The following is a 15,478-nucleotide window of genomic DNA, read 5'->3' as shown; positions in this document are numbered from 1 at the left end:
TCACTGGGGGTTTTTTTAAGATGAAACCAATATTGTTTTTTTACGGCAATAAATATACCTACAGAATTTAACTGTACTTTTCCATTCTTCACTGGTAATAGGGACATACCAAGCATTTTATTATGTGCTAAACAAGTTGGTAAATTTCTGAAGTTGTTGAACTGTGACAAATTTTGGCAATAAAAAAATGGATTCTAAAAATGTGAAAATATATGTCCCATAGGAGGGGGACAATCCTTCAATCCTTACTGGAGTCCAACTGGCTGAAAGAAACCTCCTTAAGTGTCCCAAGCGGGACATCCAAAAAAACTGGAAGTGGCATCAAAAAGACATCTTATTAACCCCATTCGTTTAGGTCTGGGGTGATCATGTTGCCAACTCCATAGACTGAAAGGTAGAAACTATAAAAATGGAAGATAGTCCACTATCAAGCCAAACTATAAAGACACTTAAACCTGTGAAATAGCAAACATATACACATAAAAGAGGATATCATATCGCTATGATTGACGCATTTAAAATCTATCACAAAAAAGGTGTTGCAGATGGGAGGATGTGGCTACATCTTTTACTCCTGTGGCACCGCTAAAAATGTGGGTCTCTCAGAAAGTGCCTATAGTACCTATATACAGCCCTATAGCCCTATATACAGCTCAACAAATTTGCTGGCTGTGTGAGTACCATCTGATTTTATAAACCAAGCTGCTATTTGATTCTAACTATATATTTTTCTCAGCTGCAAGGAAAATGAGATTTTACAATAATTTACAGAAAGAACTAGCCTTTTACCAAATTTAACCACAAATCTGCTCAATTCTAACCTCTGCGTAGACGCCATACTAGAGAAAATTATATAAAAAGGAATAGTTGAAATAGAAAAAATACCCCCTACTTTTAAGTACATAAAAAGATATTTTTTTACATGAAAAGTTTCCTTTTAAATATACAGTTACAAAAAATAGATAAGATAGTGTCCACTGATGGCCATTAAAACCAAAATACTAATCCAGATATTCTCTGTACGCATACATAAAATGGTATGACCAGTCCTCCAATGACTCCGTTTAAGGAGTGTTAAAATTGTGTTGAACATTTGAACCCCCTAAATGCTGCATAGACTTGAGATACAGTGGGCTCGTTCAGCAGAGAAGGTTTGATGGTTTACTCCGGAAAGAATCGGATACACTGAAGTTCCAAAGAGTTTTAGGGCTATACACTTAGCCAATGTCCCTTAAGAAAGATATTCCTCTTTAATAGTCAGTGCCGACGGAGATACCAAGTTACTGTTGCTGCTGCTGCTACTGCAAATCCCGCCCATTCCAGTGGTGGTGCCAACAGTCGGTGGGGTGGGAGTGGTGGTGCTGGCCTGCTGACTCTGCTGCTGCATCTTCTTCTTATTTACTTTCCTCTCTTTTGCCCTTCTGTTTTGAAACCAAATTTTTACCTACAAAAAACAGCAAATTGGAGAATTTTACATTGAATTGCCCATTATTTAGTCTAAGGCAGAGGAAGGGGTTTTTTACAGTAAGGACAATAAGGATGTGGAATTCTCTGCCTGCAGAGGTAGTTTTATCAGAGTGTGCAGACGTTTAAACTGCAACTGGATGGATACTTGGGAAAACATAATATTCGGGGATATAATCTTTAATTATGGGGAAACAGCTTATTGATCCAAGGAGAAATCTGACTGCCATTTTGGGGTCAAGAAGGAATTTTTTTCCCTGGTTAGTGCAAAATTGGAAAGAGCCAAACTGGGGGTTTTTGCCTTCTTTTTGATCAACAGCAACAAATAAGATATAGGAAAGGCTGAACTTGATGGACGCATGTCTTTTTTCAGCCTATGTAACTATGTAACTATTATAGTAGTTGAATTGGAGTAATGTGAACTTAACATACCATTTGTTTCATTTAAATCCTCCAAAGAGCACAATGCATATTTTTAATACATGAATTTAATTATACTTGAAGCTATGAGGGTTCTACTTATAGATTTCCACAGGTCAATTGTATTTTGCAGAATACCACTCCTAGTGGGCAGGGCTGGACTAGTGATGGTGGGGCAACACTGGCACTTTTAACTCCCCCTGTATCTGATGACGTTGACCAACGGCTAGATATGCATCGACATATGCTATGTTTTTATGTTCACTTATAGAGAACTTCACTGAAGAACCTGATCTGTCACTGAAGCGGCAAGTCAGGTAAGTGTGTGGCGCTGTTGCCTACAGGCCACTGAGCATTTGCCTGGTGCGACAGATGGCCAGTCTGGGCCTGCTAGTGGCTCTGTTTAACTGAAAGAAACCCCTGGTTTATGGGATTATATTTAAAGTTGAGGGGAGCACCACACTAATAGCTGCAGCCCACTGTGGGGGTGATAGATGATCATATATTTTATCACCACAGACATTGTCACAAACATAACAATTTTTCACCCCACGCATTGTAGATTACCTACCTGTCTCTCTGTTAATGCAAGTGTAGCCGCTAACTCAGCCTTCCTGCGGATTGTAATGTAGCGACTGTAGTGGAATTCTTTCTCCAGTTCAAGGCGTTGATGATCTGTGTACACAACTCTGTATTTATCTTTTGTTCTAGTTTTTCCTAGGAAGAAGAGGAGGTGCCATGTTAATTACATTTCTTTCCATACCCAAACCCAATAGCAACAATATGACAAAGAGTGAGTATTTTCTCTTCTCACTAGAACCAATAAGAAAACATGTATGTAATAATATTCAAGCTTTAATGCAGCCTCCTAAAGTGTAATATCATGTCATACCCCAAAACTTTGGCAAGCTCACAGGCTACAAAATTGTTTTTGTTCCACACAGAAGCCTAAGTAACCACGCTTACTTAAGTAGATACTCATCTGATCAGCTCAACCAGAGGGCAACCTTCCAGATCTACACTGGTGAGGGGCAATGTCAATGCTTACTTTTGTCGCAAGGTATCCTGTGGATTATAGACCTCAAACTCAGCCATTTTGGACACAAAATAGGTAAATGCTTAATGATATAATTCCCAGATTTCGATCCAAGATTTATACTTTCTCTTGTCCACTGGCCAACCCTTCCCTTGGGCCATACTCTTCCATTTAGAGTTTACAATGTTTATCTCCCAAAAAAAGTTTAAAATGGGCTCAGACATACAAAAGCATCTCAAACTTCTAAAGTAAGGCTATTGTTCCAATACAACAATGTTAATATAAATAAGCAATGATTTTATGTATAGTCTATTACATTTACCTGTAGGTAACTGCCTGGTTTAAAAATCATCGGGTAACAGATTGGGTACTTTACTCTCACTTACTCCAATTACTATCAATAGTACAGAATATGATTTTAAAAGGATCTTAACATTTCATTTATAATAAAACCATGGAGCATTCTACCTAAGTCCCTTTGTAATATAGCCCTGATTAAAATCTATTTTAAACTTTAGCATTATTTTACTATTGCAATGTATAAGTGTTCCCAAACTAAAAGAATCTTTATAATACCCACCAAGCACATAAAGCTTAGAGTATCTCCTGATTACTATGTAATAAATAGCTATCAATAGATGAAGGGAGATGCCAATCTCCATGATGTGATTTGTGTTATATGTGTTATTATTTTATCAAGAAGCTACATGCTATCAAAAGGAAGCTCCCCAGGCTGCCTTCTCAATGAAGAGTGATATTTATTTATTAAACATCCACCTTCCTTTAAGAGAGCTACAGTGAAATGCCTTTCTGTGGTCCCATTTGGGATTGTTTTTTCATTAGAACTGATCTGGAACCCACATTGGACCAGTGGTGACTACTGGTGGTGGTGAGTATACCACATGGGCACAACCAGCAGATGTGTTCAACTAGGCACATCACTTTCAGGAATAGGAGCTGAAACCAAGAAACAATTGTATATAAGGGAGTTCTAACACACTCAGCTATCATACGCATTAAAGTACATATGATGGTTGGAGGGCCCTTTTATGCAAGATATGCCTTTGTTATTTATTGTCAAAGATCGCTCCTTTTGAGTTCAATATCACAATGTAATTTGAAAAATGCTAATTAACATATTGAATAATTTCACAGATATTCCTGCACTTAAAATGAAATGTTCTTCTCTATGTATGCTTCTTTCCCGATAGGCGGTGATCAATCCGAAACATTATGAAACATGCTTGCACATTTGAAGAATCTTGTGGTTTAAAAGCATATGTATCATGAACATTAATGCGTGTTATATGCAGAATGTTTCGACAGTCTAATATGTGACACGATCACATGATGACCCGATGTGTTAACCACATTATAGTAATGTAACTATAACCCTCCGAAGTATATAAATGCTTTTGATATGTCAGATATGTCATGTTTGTCCGTGAAATTATTATTAAGTAAATTGTATATAGGTCTTAGAATAATTAGACTATTGACTGCGGTTATTAACAAATTAGTTTGCAGTCTGTTCATCACAGGTGAGGATTTACATGCTTGCTAAGTCGGAGGGTAAAAGGGGTTAACTGCCACCTTTTAAGATAAAAGCCTGTATTTTAACGTTTACCTAGCAATAAATTATGGATTTATCTTGTTTTAGCGGCATGTCCTGTCAGCTTACATCAGACTGTCCCTCTGAAACCTGGAGTCTACCTGTCTGAAAGGAGACTGTCATATACTATTAAACTTAAACAAACAACAAGACCAATCGATTAAGCTCTACTAATTATAGTGCCTTGGTAACGCTCTACCTGAAGCTGATTATTATAGGGTATTTTTACTATGTGTCACATTTCTGTTCTAAAAAAAAAAACATAGCTGTCAACACTCCCAAAGGTGCTGGGACAGTCCCAACAACAAAGCTTTCGTCCTGGGCATCAGCTGTTCCAGCAAGTGTCCCGTTTAGCAGGACTGCCCAAGGCTTAACATGATTTGGATACTATCAATGCTTGAGGCAGTGTTTTTGGGGACGTGGGTAAGTATAACAGGCATTTCAGTTAAGGCTCAATGGTTATCAAAAAATTATATGCTGGAACTTTGTGAACAATACAAACTTATACCTATATCTTAAGTTAGCGGATGTACTAGCAGATGCATAAGCCATGCTTTGCTCCAAAGAATGATATTTTGGCTTGGTTGGTATAGAGATAAAAAAAAAAAAAAACTGTCTGGTGGACACGGGTTGCACATGTTAGTGTCTACATGCCATGCCATTAACCTGGTAATTCTAGAACATGTTGCTAGTAATAACTATTATAAGTCATCCCTGAGGTGTACACACAATGCCATATCCTCTTTTTTAAATGATATACACACACATACATACATACACACGCACACACACATATATTCCATCCCATTTATGGTCAGTAGACTAATAATAATAATGAGTACATCAGGAGATTTGTGGTTCCAGGGCATATGGACAGCTGCATGTTGGTTGCCTCAGAACAAACAGTAAGAGAAACTTCACTCTGAATAGTTTTCAGGAGTGTCCAGGTAAGTGGTTTGTTAAACTCTACACATTAATAGGCCACTTTATTTCCAGTCCTCTGATGTTCTATGATTTACAACTATCCTCGTGATAAGCACATATATTAATTATCTGTACCAGCTGCAGACACCGGGCTAATCAGTGCAGGCTTTGGAGACCCACCTTTAATTGATTTACACAGAAGCTGTTAGAAATGAACTCATAAAAGAAAGTGGGCAATTAACCTCGTCGGTTAGGAGGTTACATTGTGCGAGGACACTAAAGAACTAGAGAAGCATACCTGAAACACCCAAATTCCAAAATAAACAAAATGTCAAATGGCCTCTTCTATTTTGGGACGGCCATATGGAATATAAATAATATATAAAACAATAAATAATATTCATAATGTAAAGCTTTGTGACATCCTCCAAAGTAGAGACATTGGGTAGGAAAATGATATGGTGGAACTGAAGTCCCAAAGAAGGATTAGCAAAAAGATAGAAAAACACTTTCTGGAATTTCACTAAATATCGTACGAAATCACTTGGGGCTATTTACATGTTTAGTGAATATAATGCCCCAAAATTGGTAACTATTGGTGATTATTTATTAATGCACTATGATAATTGTGAAGTCATATTTGCAACTTTTAGCACAGGAGAGTAGCCAATAAACTACATGACCAGGAAAACGCATTTGCATTAGTTATCTATACTGATTACTGCAACATCCTTAGCACAAGGTGACCTCACACTAGACTTTTTTAGTCATTTCCATACGGCAGACTAGACACTTGTGAAAAATGACACTTTAGTGGTGCCATGGTAGCGCTACTATTACATCATAGTGTGATTCCAAATCCCACTTAAAACCTCAACACCAAAGTCTTAAATACTTGTGAATGTCACATTTGGTGACAGTTTAGTCACTTCAGTTACCCATTACTTATTTGTACATATAGAAGACCTGGCAATAAATAAGAAAAACATATCTTGACAGAGAAGTATTCATAAGAAACCATGGGAAGAAACATGCAATTTTATGGCAGATAATAACCATTAGGGCCATCTGATGATTATTTCTGGTGTAAAGACCTTACTCAGTTGTTGGTTTCATATTAGATTCCGAATAGCCATATGTCTACCCCACGCATGTTTAAATTCCCCAACTATATTAAAATATATTACTGTATAGAAAGATTGGTAATATCTACATACGTGGATAGAGATGCCAAGTAGCTTATTCTCTATCTAGGCCTTTGGTCAAGACAAGCACCTTTCGTATATTATATTACTTTGCTCTACCATAGTTGCCAACCTTTTCATCAACAGGCAGCCATTCTCATCTAAAACGGAGGGATAACTCGCTTACTGCCAAATGTCGTAGCAGAACAAGCAGAGATAGAGCTTGCAGGCCCAACTCTGTATAAAGAGGCTCTAAATGAGAGCAGTTAGGGGTCTGTTTACTCAAAATCAACTTTTTCTGTCGTAACACCTCAAGAAGAATCACATCTGATATTCCCCTAAAATACAATAAGGCAAGCTGATATTGGTCTGCTTCAGCTTGGAAAAACTGAGTAGTAAGAACCAAAGCAGACACCATTCAAACGTCCCCTCTGGTTTTTGGTCCTTGTGTGTGTGTGTTAGTACAGACTTTTCTTGTCTCCCCCTGTTTTAGCTTTTGAGCTTGGACAACCCATCTCTAATGAAAAGGACCTAACCCAACTAGCCACCTGACATCAGCAGGATCCTTTGGCACTTGAGACTTAACTGGGTTAATGATATACTAGTGGCTGGATGCAAGATGAATTTGCTTCCAGTTATTAATAGCGGTTTTTCAAGGAGCGGCCAAGGGGATACAAGTTAGTTGAGTTAGTTAAAACCCCCTCTCCAAAGCTTGCCTGTAAGGTCTGCTTCTGTTTCTCTCTCCTGGCTCAGCCTGCCTCTGACATCTGCGCCTCCCCATCTGCCTGGCTCTCTTGGTCCTGGTGAGAGTCCGGGGAAGAAAAGTGAGATTTAAAGAACGATAGGTGGGTTCAGGCATACCTGTGAGTTAAGTAGAATTTACTGTAACAGCGCTGTGCTCCAAAATCGAAAGAGCACATGCACACATACAGGAAAATGCCTCGGAGTCCATGAAAAAATCAACTCCATTATGCATTACCAGCAAGCGTAATCCAGCACCCAGCGCCAAACAGCCACGCTTATCGCTATCCCGAATTAAGCTGACATTTACAGTGTAGAGGAATCTATGTACAACAAGAATCTACCACGAGAAGCACTGGAACCACTGCATGGCTAGCTGTTGTTGAACCCATCCAGGAACAGTTTTGCAACTTCCAGTCATGGCAAATTTAACCAAAAAGGCCAAAAACATCGGAACATATCAAACAAAATTCCCCAACAAGTTCACCACACACAGATCATTCTGAGGGAACACGTTAAAGAAAAAAGTTACAATGCGCTTTCGAAAAGAACTGGCCGCGGATCACATGCCGCTCACTTTAGGTAGCAAATTTCGCTTTAACTATGCATTGCGCAGGGCCAACTCTGTCTTAGCGCATGGCAATAATGCATGATTCGGGCAGATAGATGAACTATTTTAACTCGACTGTTATTTTATCTTATCTCCGAGACTCTATTGTCCGGTTGTATTTAGGGCAGATCCATACTACTTTCACATGCAATGCTTCTGTCTTTTCTTTAAGGAGCAGAAACCTCCCGATTTTAAAATTAAAGAATGGGACAACCAAAGATCAAAGCTTCTCCTTTCTCTGTTCCTCCGCCCTGGGACAGGTCAGAACAAAGCCTGGGTGCAATTAGATGTATCAATGTCCTTGTCTATCTCCTCCTCCTTCCTGGACAGGAGACTTCAGGAGATACCTAATTTACATTAGAAAAAAAAACCTTGTAACATTTAGAGTTCCCTAAAGGGGGGCACTTGTGCATCCTTTCATTAACTTTGTCCCTACTGACCTTACTTCTGTTGTTTCGGAGCTCATTGCTAATTTTTCTAGTAAATAATGGCAGCCGGTGAGCGCCATCATCTCTCTCTAAGAAACTTTGATCACATCTTCAAATTGTTATGTTATATACTACTTGTTATGGCCTGTCTACCTATTGTACAGCGCTATGGAATATGATGGTGCTATATAAAACAATAATAATAATAATTTGTCCTATGACATACGTCGTTAGTACAATGTGGAAGGGCAATGCAAGGTGTACGGTGTGGTTATATGAGAGCACAATAGGAGTAGAGAAAGAAAGGGTTAAGCTATCCTGTCCAACCCCAACATCCTTTGAACTACAATTTGCAAAACATGCTTATTTGGTTTTTCATGTGGAGCCACTTCCACTTTCTTAACATGTGAATAGATACCACCCGGCCTCGTTTGAATTCCCCACCCAAGTAGTGGGATTACGATCGCTCGGATACGGCGGGGAATAAGAAAAGTACTGTTTCTGTGGAAGCAGGTGGATGGCGTCAGGGTCCAAGATGCCCACGCAGATGACAGAATTATTGGTTAAAATGGCAAAAAAATGAAAACAAAAACTGCTTCTTACACCTTTGGCAGAAGCTACATTTAGATGTTTTGAGCTCTGGAAATGTGACACAAGACTCAGGAAAAGAAGCCAAGCAATGAGATACTCTTATTGGTAGAGTTTGGTTAGAGTGTAAGCTTTCAAGACAACTTAGGTCTCATCTTCACGTATGTCTTAAAAACTTGCACTATTATCATACTCAGCCTATAAAGGTATCTCATATATTGGAGTCAGCGTTGATACCGATAAAGATCTTCCAAGAAAATTATTTTAGCGTCTACATGACTATACCCTATATCCTGAATCCCAGAAATCTTTGGTAATGTTCTAATTCAGATTTACTGCAAAAACATACTAACTGAGCAACCACTCAGCATAAGAAGTCAAATAAGTATCACACTAAGTTTAAGTGACAGGATGTGTAAACCCATATTAAAAAAACTGATCATAAAAATCCTGAAGGACACTTAAAAAAAACCCCATACAAATTCAGATGAACTTCGTAAGGTCTCCCGATAGCTAAGTGGGAAATCTGAAAATAAAAGACACTCCTATTGCAGTAAAAGTGGACTCAACAAAGCACGGCATTTGCATGTTATTCGTATAAAATGGAAAATATAGAACTGGCACTCCTTTGTTTAGCCAACCTTTGCAAGTTCCGCATAAAGATTGTGGCGTAGAGCAACATGGCATGGAAGAACCCAACGAGGCTGCCTTTTTTCTACCGGCTGTAAAACCATATTTGCTCATGTCGCTGTATATTCACTCTTTTATTATTATTTCTTGTTTTGTATATAGCGCCAACAGATTCTGCAGCGCTGTACACAGGGTAGACGGGACACATGGACTTCTACCACTTCTGATCCAAAACGCTTCTACTTATCTACCGCTTCTGTTCAGCGATGGAATACTTTTTTGCATAACATAATTGCTTCATTTTACACTACGTCCTAGTGTGATTACGGGGACAGAAATATATCTAGCGGACTTGGTCTGTAAATCGCCTGGAAAAAAAGTGTGTCTTACTGTTCTAATCTAGCGGGTTTCTAAATCTTTATGTTTGACTTCATTAAATTCAAAATAAAATAAAAAAAAACCCTTAAAAAGTATAGATTGATCCACTGTGTTCCCAATGAAATCATGACAGATATTATATGGCTCATAAAATTACTCGATGGCAAATAGAGTGCAATATTCATTAGTGTGAACAAATGCTTTTACCGACATACCTACAATTAGTGTCTTCTTTTTACTCAGAAGGAAGCAGGGGTGTTGATTTTGTCACATTTATATGGCTATGAAACAACAAGTATTGTTTACTCTTTTTACAGAATAAACCAATATGCAGAATGTGTGTGTGTGAAATTATAAAAAAATATATTAGAAAAGTAGTAAAAACTATTATTTGTTATTAAATTATTGTAGTTGAATACCAGTTGTGAAGTCTGATAATTTTATTGCAATTTGAGAAAAAAAAAGTTTTTAAAGAAAATTTAAGGCAGCTTAACCAACGTACATCTAGATGAGCAACTTAGATTTCTTCGGGACTCTAAAGTTGACAAATACACACAACTTGTATCTGTAACTTGACCCCAAATTATATATATATATATATATATATATATATATATATATAATAATTAATAAGTACAATAATGTCAATACTTTAATAACAAGTAAATTTAAAGAAAAAAGTATTCCAAGACTTAACTCATTGAACCTCCATTGTAATCGCATTAAAAACTGCATTAAAGTGAATCATTAATACATAAAATTATATCATGATTATTTAATTTTTTTGTATTGCTGAAAATATAATAAAGTATTTTTTTTGTTTTTTAACTCATTATTGGCTTTTTCTTTTACTTCACTCGCATTTTTGTTTCAACTTATAAACTACGTATAAAATAAACAGATCAATACAAGTTATAGCGCCTTGCTATGTCGTTCTGTAGGGGGAAAAAAAGGACTAAATCCAGAACAGTATAGTTTATTAACTCGAGACAATCTCTGCGTGTAGATTATGTATTGGAAGGGAATTATGCATTAGTTCTTATCTAAATGAATAGCTGTATTTAAATATGGAGGAACCTTGCTTGTGGAGGGTATTACTAGATAGCACCAACAATTATACCATATCTCATTTTTAATTAGATTTTCTTCCTTGGTTATTCATACTATTTCTCCGAAACAGATATTATTGTCTTTGTTGACGGAACTATTGTTTTATCACAAAGGGGGCTTGTGGGTCAGAATAACAGTACATACTAAGCCGCAGCGGCTCCTTAAGTATTTTAGGATCTATGTATCATAGAAGGGTGGGTAGTTTCTTTTTCGATATAATTTACTGTAAGCCGTAAACATAACCAAAAATTGCAACGTTGCACAATGCATATGTGAATAAATAAAAGCAAAACTATGTAACGAGGCTATGTATTATCTACAGTCTCGTTACAAACCCTTACGGGTTTTCGTATGTTCTCACCTTTGTAAAACAATACGGAGAGTGCAATAAACATATTTATACACGGCATAACTCACTGGCGTGTATGTAGATACATACAACCATACACACATACACACATACAACCATACACACTTACACACATACAACCATACACACATACACACATACACACATACACACATACACACATACAACCATACACACTCGCTACTGACTATAAACAGTGGGGAAAATATTATAATACAGCATCATCAATAAAAAAAGAATTACAGAAGCTCTCACTCAAACTTGGCCGAAACATAAGACCCATAAATACACAATTTGACGGCTATAATGGCTCAAACCTTTATCATTCCTTGGTCTTGTTTTAGAATGTACCATTACTGTATTAACCACTACCATATCTGCCGGAAGATTATTCCACCTATCTACCACCCTCTCAGTAAAGTAAAACCTCCCTCCCGTGGTTCCATCCGTATATCTATTTAATGAAATAGTACCCCTGCAAGAAATGACATTTTCTGTCTTGATAACTAAAACTACTTAACATTTTTGTAATAAATCACAAGGATTCCATTGAGCGAATCTCTCGTGGTGTCAACCAAATGGTTCTACACCTGGTTCTGTATGAAAACCATCACTTGTCAGGAATGAAAGACGTTCTCAAATAAGTAACCTGTATTCAAGCAGGGTTTTCCGCTGTGATACCCCAATGAGATAAACAACACTTGGATGCTCAGATATCATTAAATCAGAATAGAATATGAAGGAGTCAGCTAGTTTTCCCCGGCACGCTCATAACTCGCGCAATAAGCATTAGTTGTTTTTTTTGTTTAAAAAAACTTTCACTTTAGGTCAACTACCATCACTGTTAATTGGGTTAATCAATCTGCTTTTACATGCTGTAATAAAAATAGTCAGAAAACTAGCCTGCTAAAACGCCTTCACATAACTCCTCAATAGTCCTTCTGCTAACCTTTTTGTAAAGTTTATATATATATATATATATATATATATATATATACAAAGAAATATCAATACACTGTGTTATCTGAAAACAACACTATCATAAACTTGTATTGTTATTAGGATCTGCAAACCTATAAAATCCTTATAATTATAAAAACTAAAAAGGCTGGCCCGTACGGGGATCGAACCCGCGACCTTGGCGTTATTAGCACCACGCTCTAACCAACTGAGCTAACCGGCCCTATACATGACTTCGCGCAAACAACTTTCCGATTGGCAACCTCATCTATTCATCTATCTATCTATTTATGTTAGTATCTACATATACAAATAAAGCATATTTGTTATCACAAATAAATGTATTTAAAATAAGCAACTCATACTTAGGGATACCGAGATATTTCAGACTCAAAAACCCTCCCTCTTGAATTTATGTTATGTATCCATTTCACACTGTTGAAACCTATATTAAAAAACTAATTATAATATATATATATATATATATATATATATATATCTGAACATGTGACTTAATAACGAGTTATATAATTGCATAACAATCATTTAGGTAACAAAGATATCAATAAAAATAAATGTATTTTAATAATTTGATAACACTACATTTTAAAACTATTAACAAGGTTATGTTAATTGAAATATGTACAGGTCTATTATATTACTTGAAATAATTAACATATTGTAGATGCGCTTTTAAAATTGTAATAGTGTAAGATAATATTACAATTATTCTAAGCATTGTTGGCATCACAAATAAAATTGAAAAAAAAAGTAAAAATAAATATTTAAATATAGCGTTTGATATCTGATATAAAAAGGAAAATACTATTTTTTTTAAGTACTATATGCATATAAATATATTTACTTATTGTTTTAAATATAAAGGCACTATATGAATGAGCGTTAATACCGCAGTATTTATATATATATTACAGGGGGGGTTCCCGACCTCCCATTGTGAGGATCCATCTACTTACCATTGTTTGGGTTGGCACTGGGTACCACCGAGCGCTTCATCCAATCATAGGGGTTGCGCCTTTGCGCATTTGGAGAAAGAGGGGGCACTGAGTTGTTCATGGGTGGTGGTAATAGTCCAGAACCTGGTGGCTGAACCGGATTAAAATCAGTGGGGCTGAATCCTATTTGACCCGGGTTATTTGAAGAGGCTGCAGGTCCTGGTCCATAGGAGTGCCAGTCTTCTCTGCTTGGAGCATAAGGAGAACTCCAGGTGCTACCAGGTTGTCCATGATGAGGGTCACTGTTAATCCCAGGGACATGATGATAGCTGGCAAAATCAGAATATTGAGGAGGTGCAGGGACATAGTTCTGATGGTTAAGGTTGAGTCCTGGATGCCTTACTGGGTTGGGGTACATGTTGCTGTCCTTATCCAAGAGATATCCCACGTACATCTTTCCCACAGAGCCTTGTGCACATAATGTGCTTGGGCAACTGTCTCTTCTGTCCTGGAGTTTCCCTCAACTCTGCTCTACTGCTTCTTCTTCCTGGATGACTGTTCACTTCACCTTGGCAGCTCTGTACTAGTGATATGAGAGGCACCTCCCTGTACAAAGCCTTTTATTGGGCCACCAGGCATACAATTTGCATTGAAAGGCAGCTTTTGCATTTCAAAGGGATACATACTCAAGTGCCATATCAAAGTGGAAGCCACAAGGTGAATTCAAATGGTACAAATTGCTCAACAGATAGCTCTGGTGTGTGTGAGTGTGTCTCCAGGAAAAAGAAGGCACCTAAGAGACAATACCATATACACTCAATTAGCAAACCAAAGCAATTGTAATGCAGACCACATACTAAAGGATTTGGTATGCTAGGCTTCCATGCCCTCTGTTCACCATGCCACTTGCTAAACAGGTGGATATCTTACCAACAGCAAAACATACTCTTGTCAAGGAAGTTGTCAAATTACTCACACAAGTATCTTAAACGTATATTGACATTGACATATTTCTGTTGCTTTATTACAATATCTATAGGTTAGTTTGGTTTAATTATTTATTTCTTCATATCTGCTAGTCACATCACCTTTGGTCTAACAAATACAAGTGTCTGTAGTGCATGTTCATTCGTTTACAATATGTAACGCTGCAATGATTGTAATATAATGGCAGGGACAAGTTAAAGGGGTAAACAAATAATAAAGAAAAATGCAAAATAAATTATTAGTCCAAATAAAGCTGTTGGTGATTTAGCTGAGTTGTTGCGTACTTATTCCAAGTGTCACATCGTTGCATTACATTTATTTATAAAGCGCCGGCAGATTCCGCATCAGATATGTATTTGGTAATAGACATATCACACTTAATTTTTGTAACGTCTACGGACATCCGTAATCATCCAGGATATAAAGAAATCCAGCTCTCTGTAATATGACTTACTATATACATATAGTTTATATAAGGGAAGCTATAGTAATCCAATGCAAGGATTCTTTCCTGGATTCAAGTCCTGTTATAGCTTGTGTCAGGCTCCACTCATTTCTGCTGTCCACACGCCGAAGAAATCCTGCTGAGTTCAATGCTTAAAATGCACTAAACAGTGTTTAGTAAATAACTCATTTGTGTACGCTAAAAGAAACTTCAGACCATATGGTACTTTATGTCACTGGGTGATACACTTGCTTTCATAGCAGATCCACTAATGAGACTGTAGAATCTCATAAAAAATAAACGTTATATTAAAGATAATGTCACATATGACAGCCCACCCCTGTCCAGAGTAGACAATGGATATATGTGATATACTATGCATTAAATATATGTATATATTTCTACGTATTCAATGCCCAATGCATGGAACTGAAGTGACCATATTTTATTAGGGTGCTAATATCGACACCTTTTCTCCCAAACAATGACTGAAGGTCTGAGAGAGGTTGTCCCATAGGAGACCAACAGGCATACTGGTACATTGGGCAAGAGCGACAGTCCAGGCTTCATCCCCTGAAACCTCTATGGTTGCTCCGCTGATTCCACTTAGTAGAACAAGGTCTTCAAAATGCAAC

General features: G+C 37.2%; 1 protein-coding gene across 2 annotated transcripts; it reads right to left on the bottom strand.

The window, feature by feature from the left end:
- Positions 1 to 626: 626 nt before the first annotated feature.
- On the bottom strand, positions 627 to 13,979 carry CDX1 (caudal type homeobox 1). 2 transcript variants are annotated; one of them, XM_053463212.1, is made up of 4 exons: positions 13,433 to 13,979; positions 7,357 to 7,440; positions 2,456 to 2,601; positions 627 to 1,444 (listed from the first exon to the last, which is right to left on the bottom strand). In XM_053463212.1, the coding sequence occupies exons 1-4, from the start codon at positions 13,863 to 13,865 to the stop codon at positions 1,232 to 1,234; spliced, it is 876 nt and encodes a 291-aa protein (XP_053319187.1). In that variant the 5' UTR covers positions 13,866 to 13,979; the 3' UTR covers positions 627 to 1,231. The 2 variants fall into 2 exon arrangements, with proteins under 2 accessions (XP_053319187.1, XP_053319188.1); XM_053463213.1 differs by lacking the exon at positions 7,357 to 7,440.
- Between the last annotated feature and the right edge of the window lie 1,499 nt (positions 13,980 to 15,478).

The sequence above is a fragment of the Spea bombifrons genome, chromosome 4, assembly GCF_027358695.1.
Source record: "Spea bombifrons isolate aSpeBom1 chromosome 4, aSpeBom1.2.pri, whole genome shotgun sequence".
Lineage (NCBI taxonomy): Eukaryota > Metazoa > Chordata > Amphibia > Anura > Pelobatidae > Spea > Spea bombifrons.
This window is presented reverse-complemented; position numbering and strand designations above follow the sequence as displayed.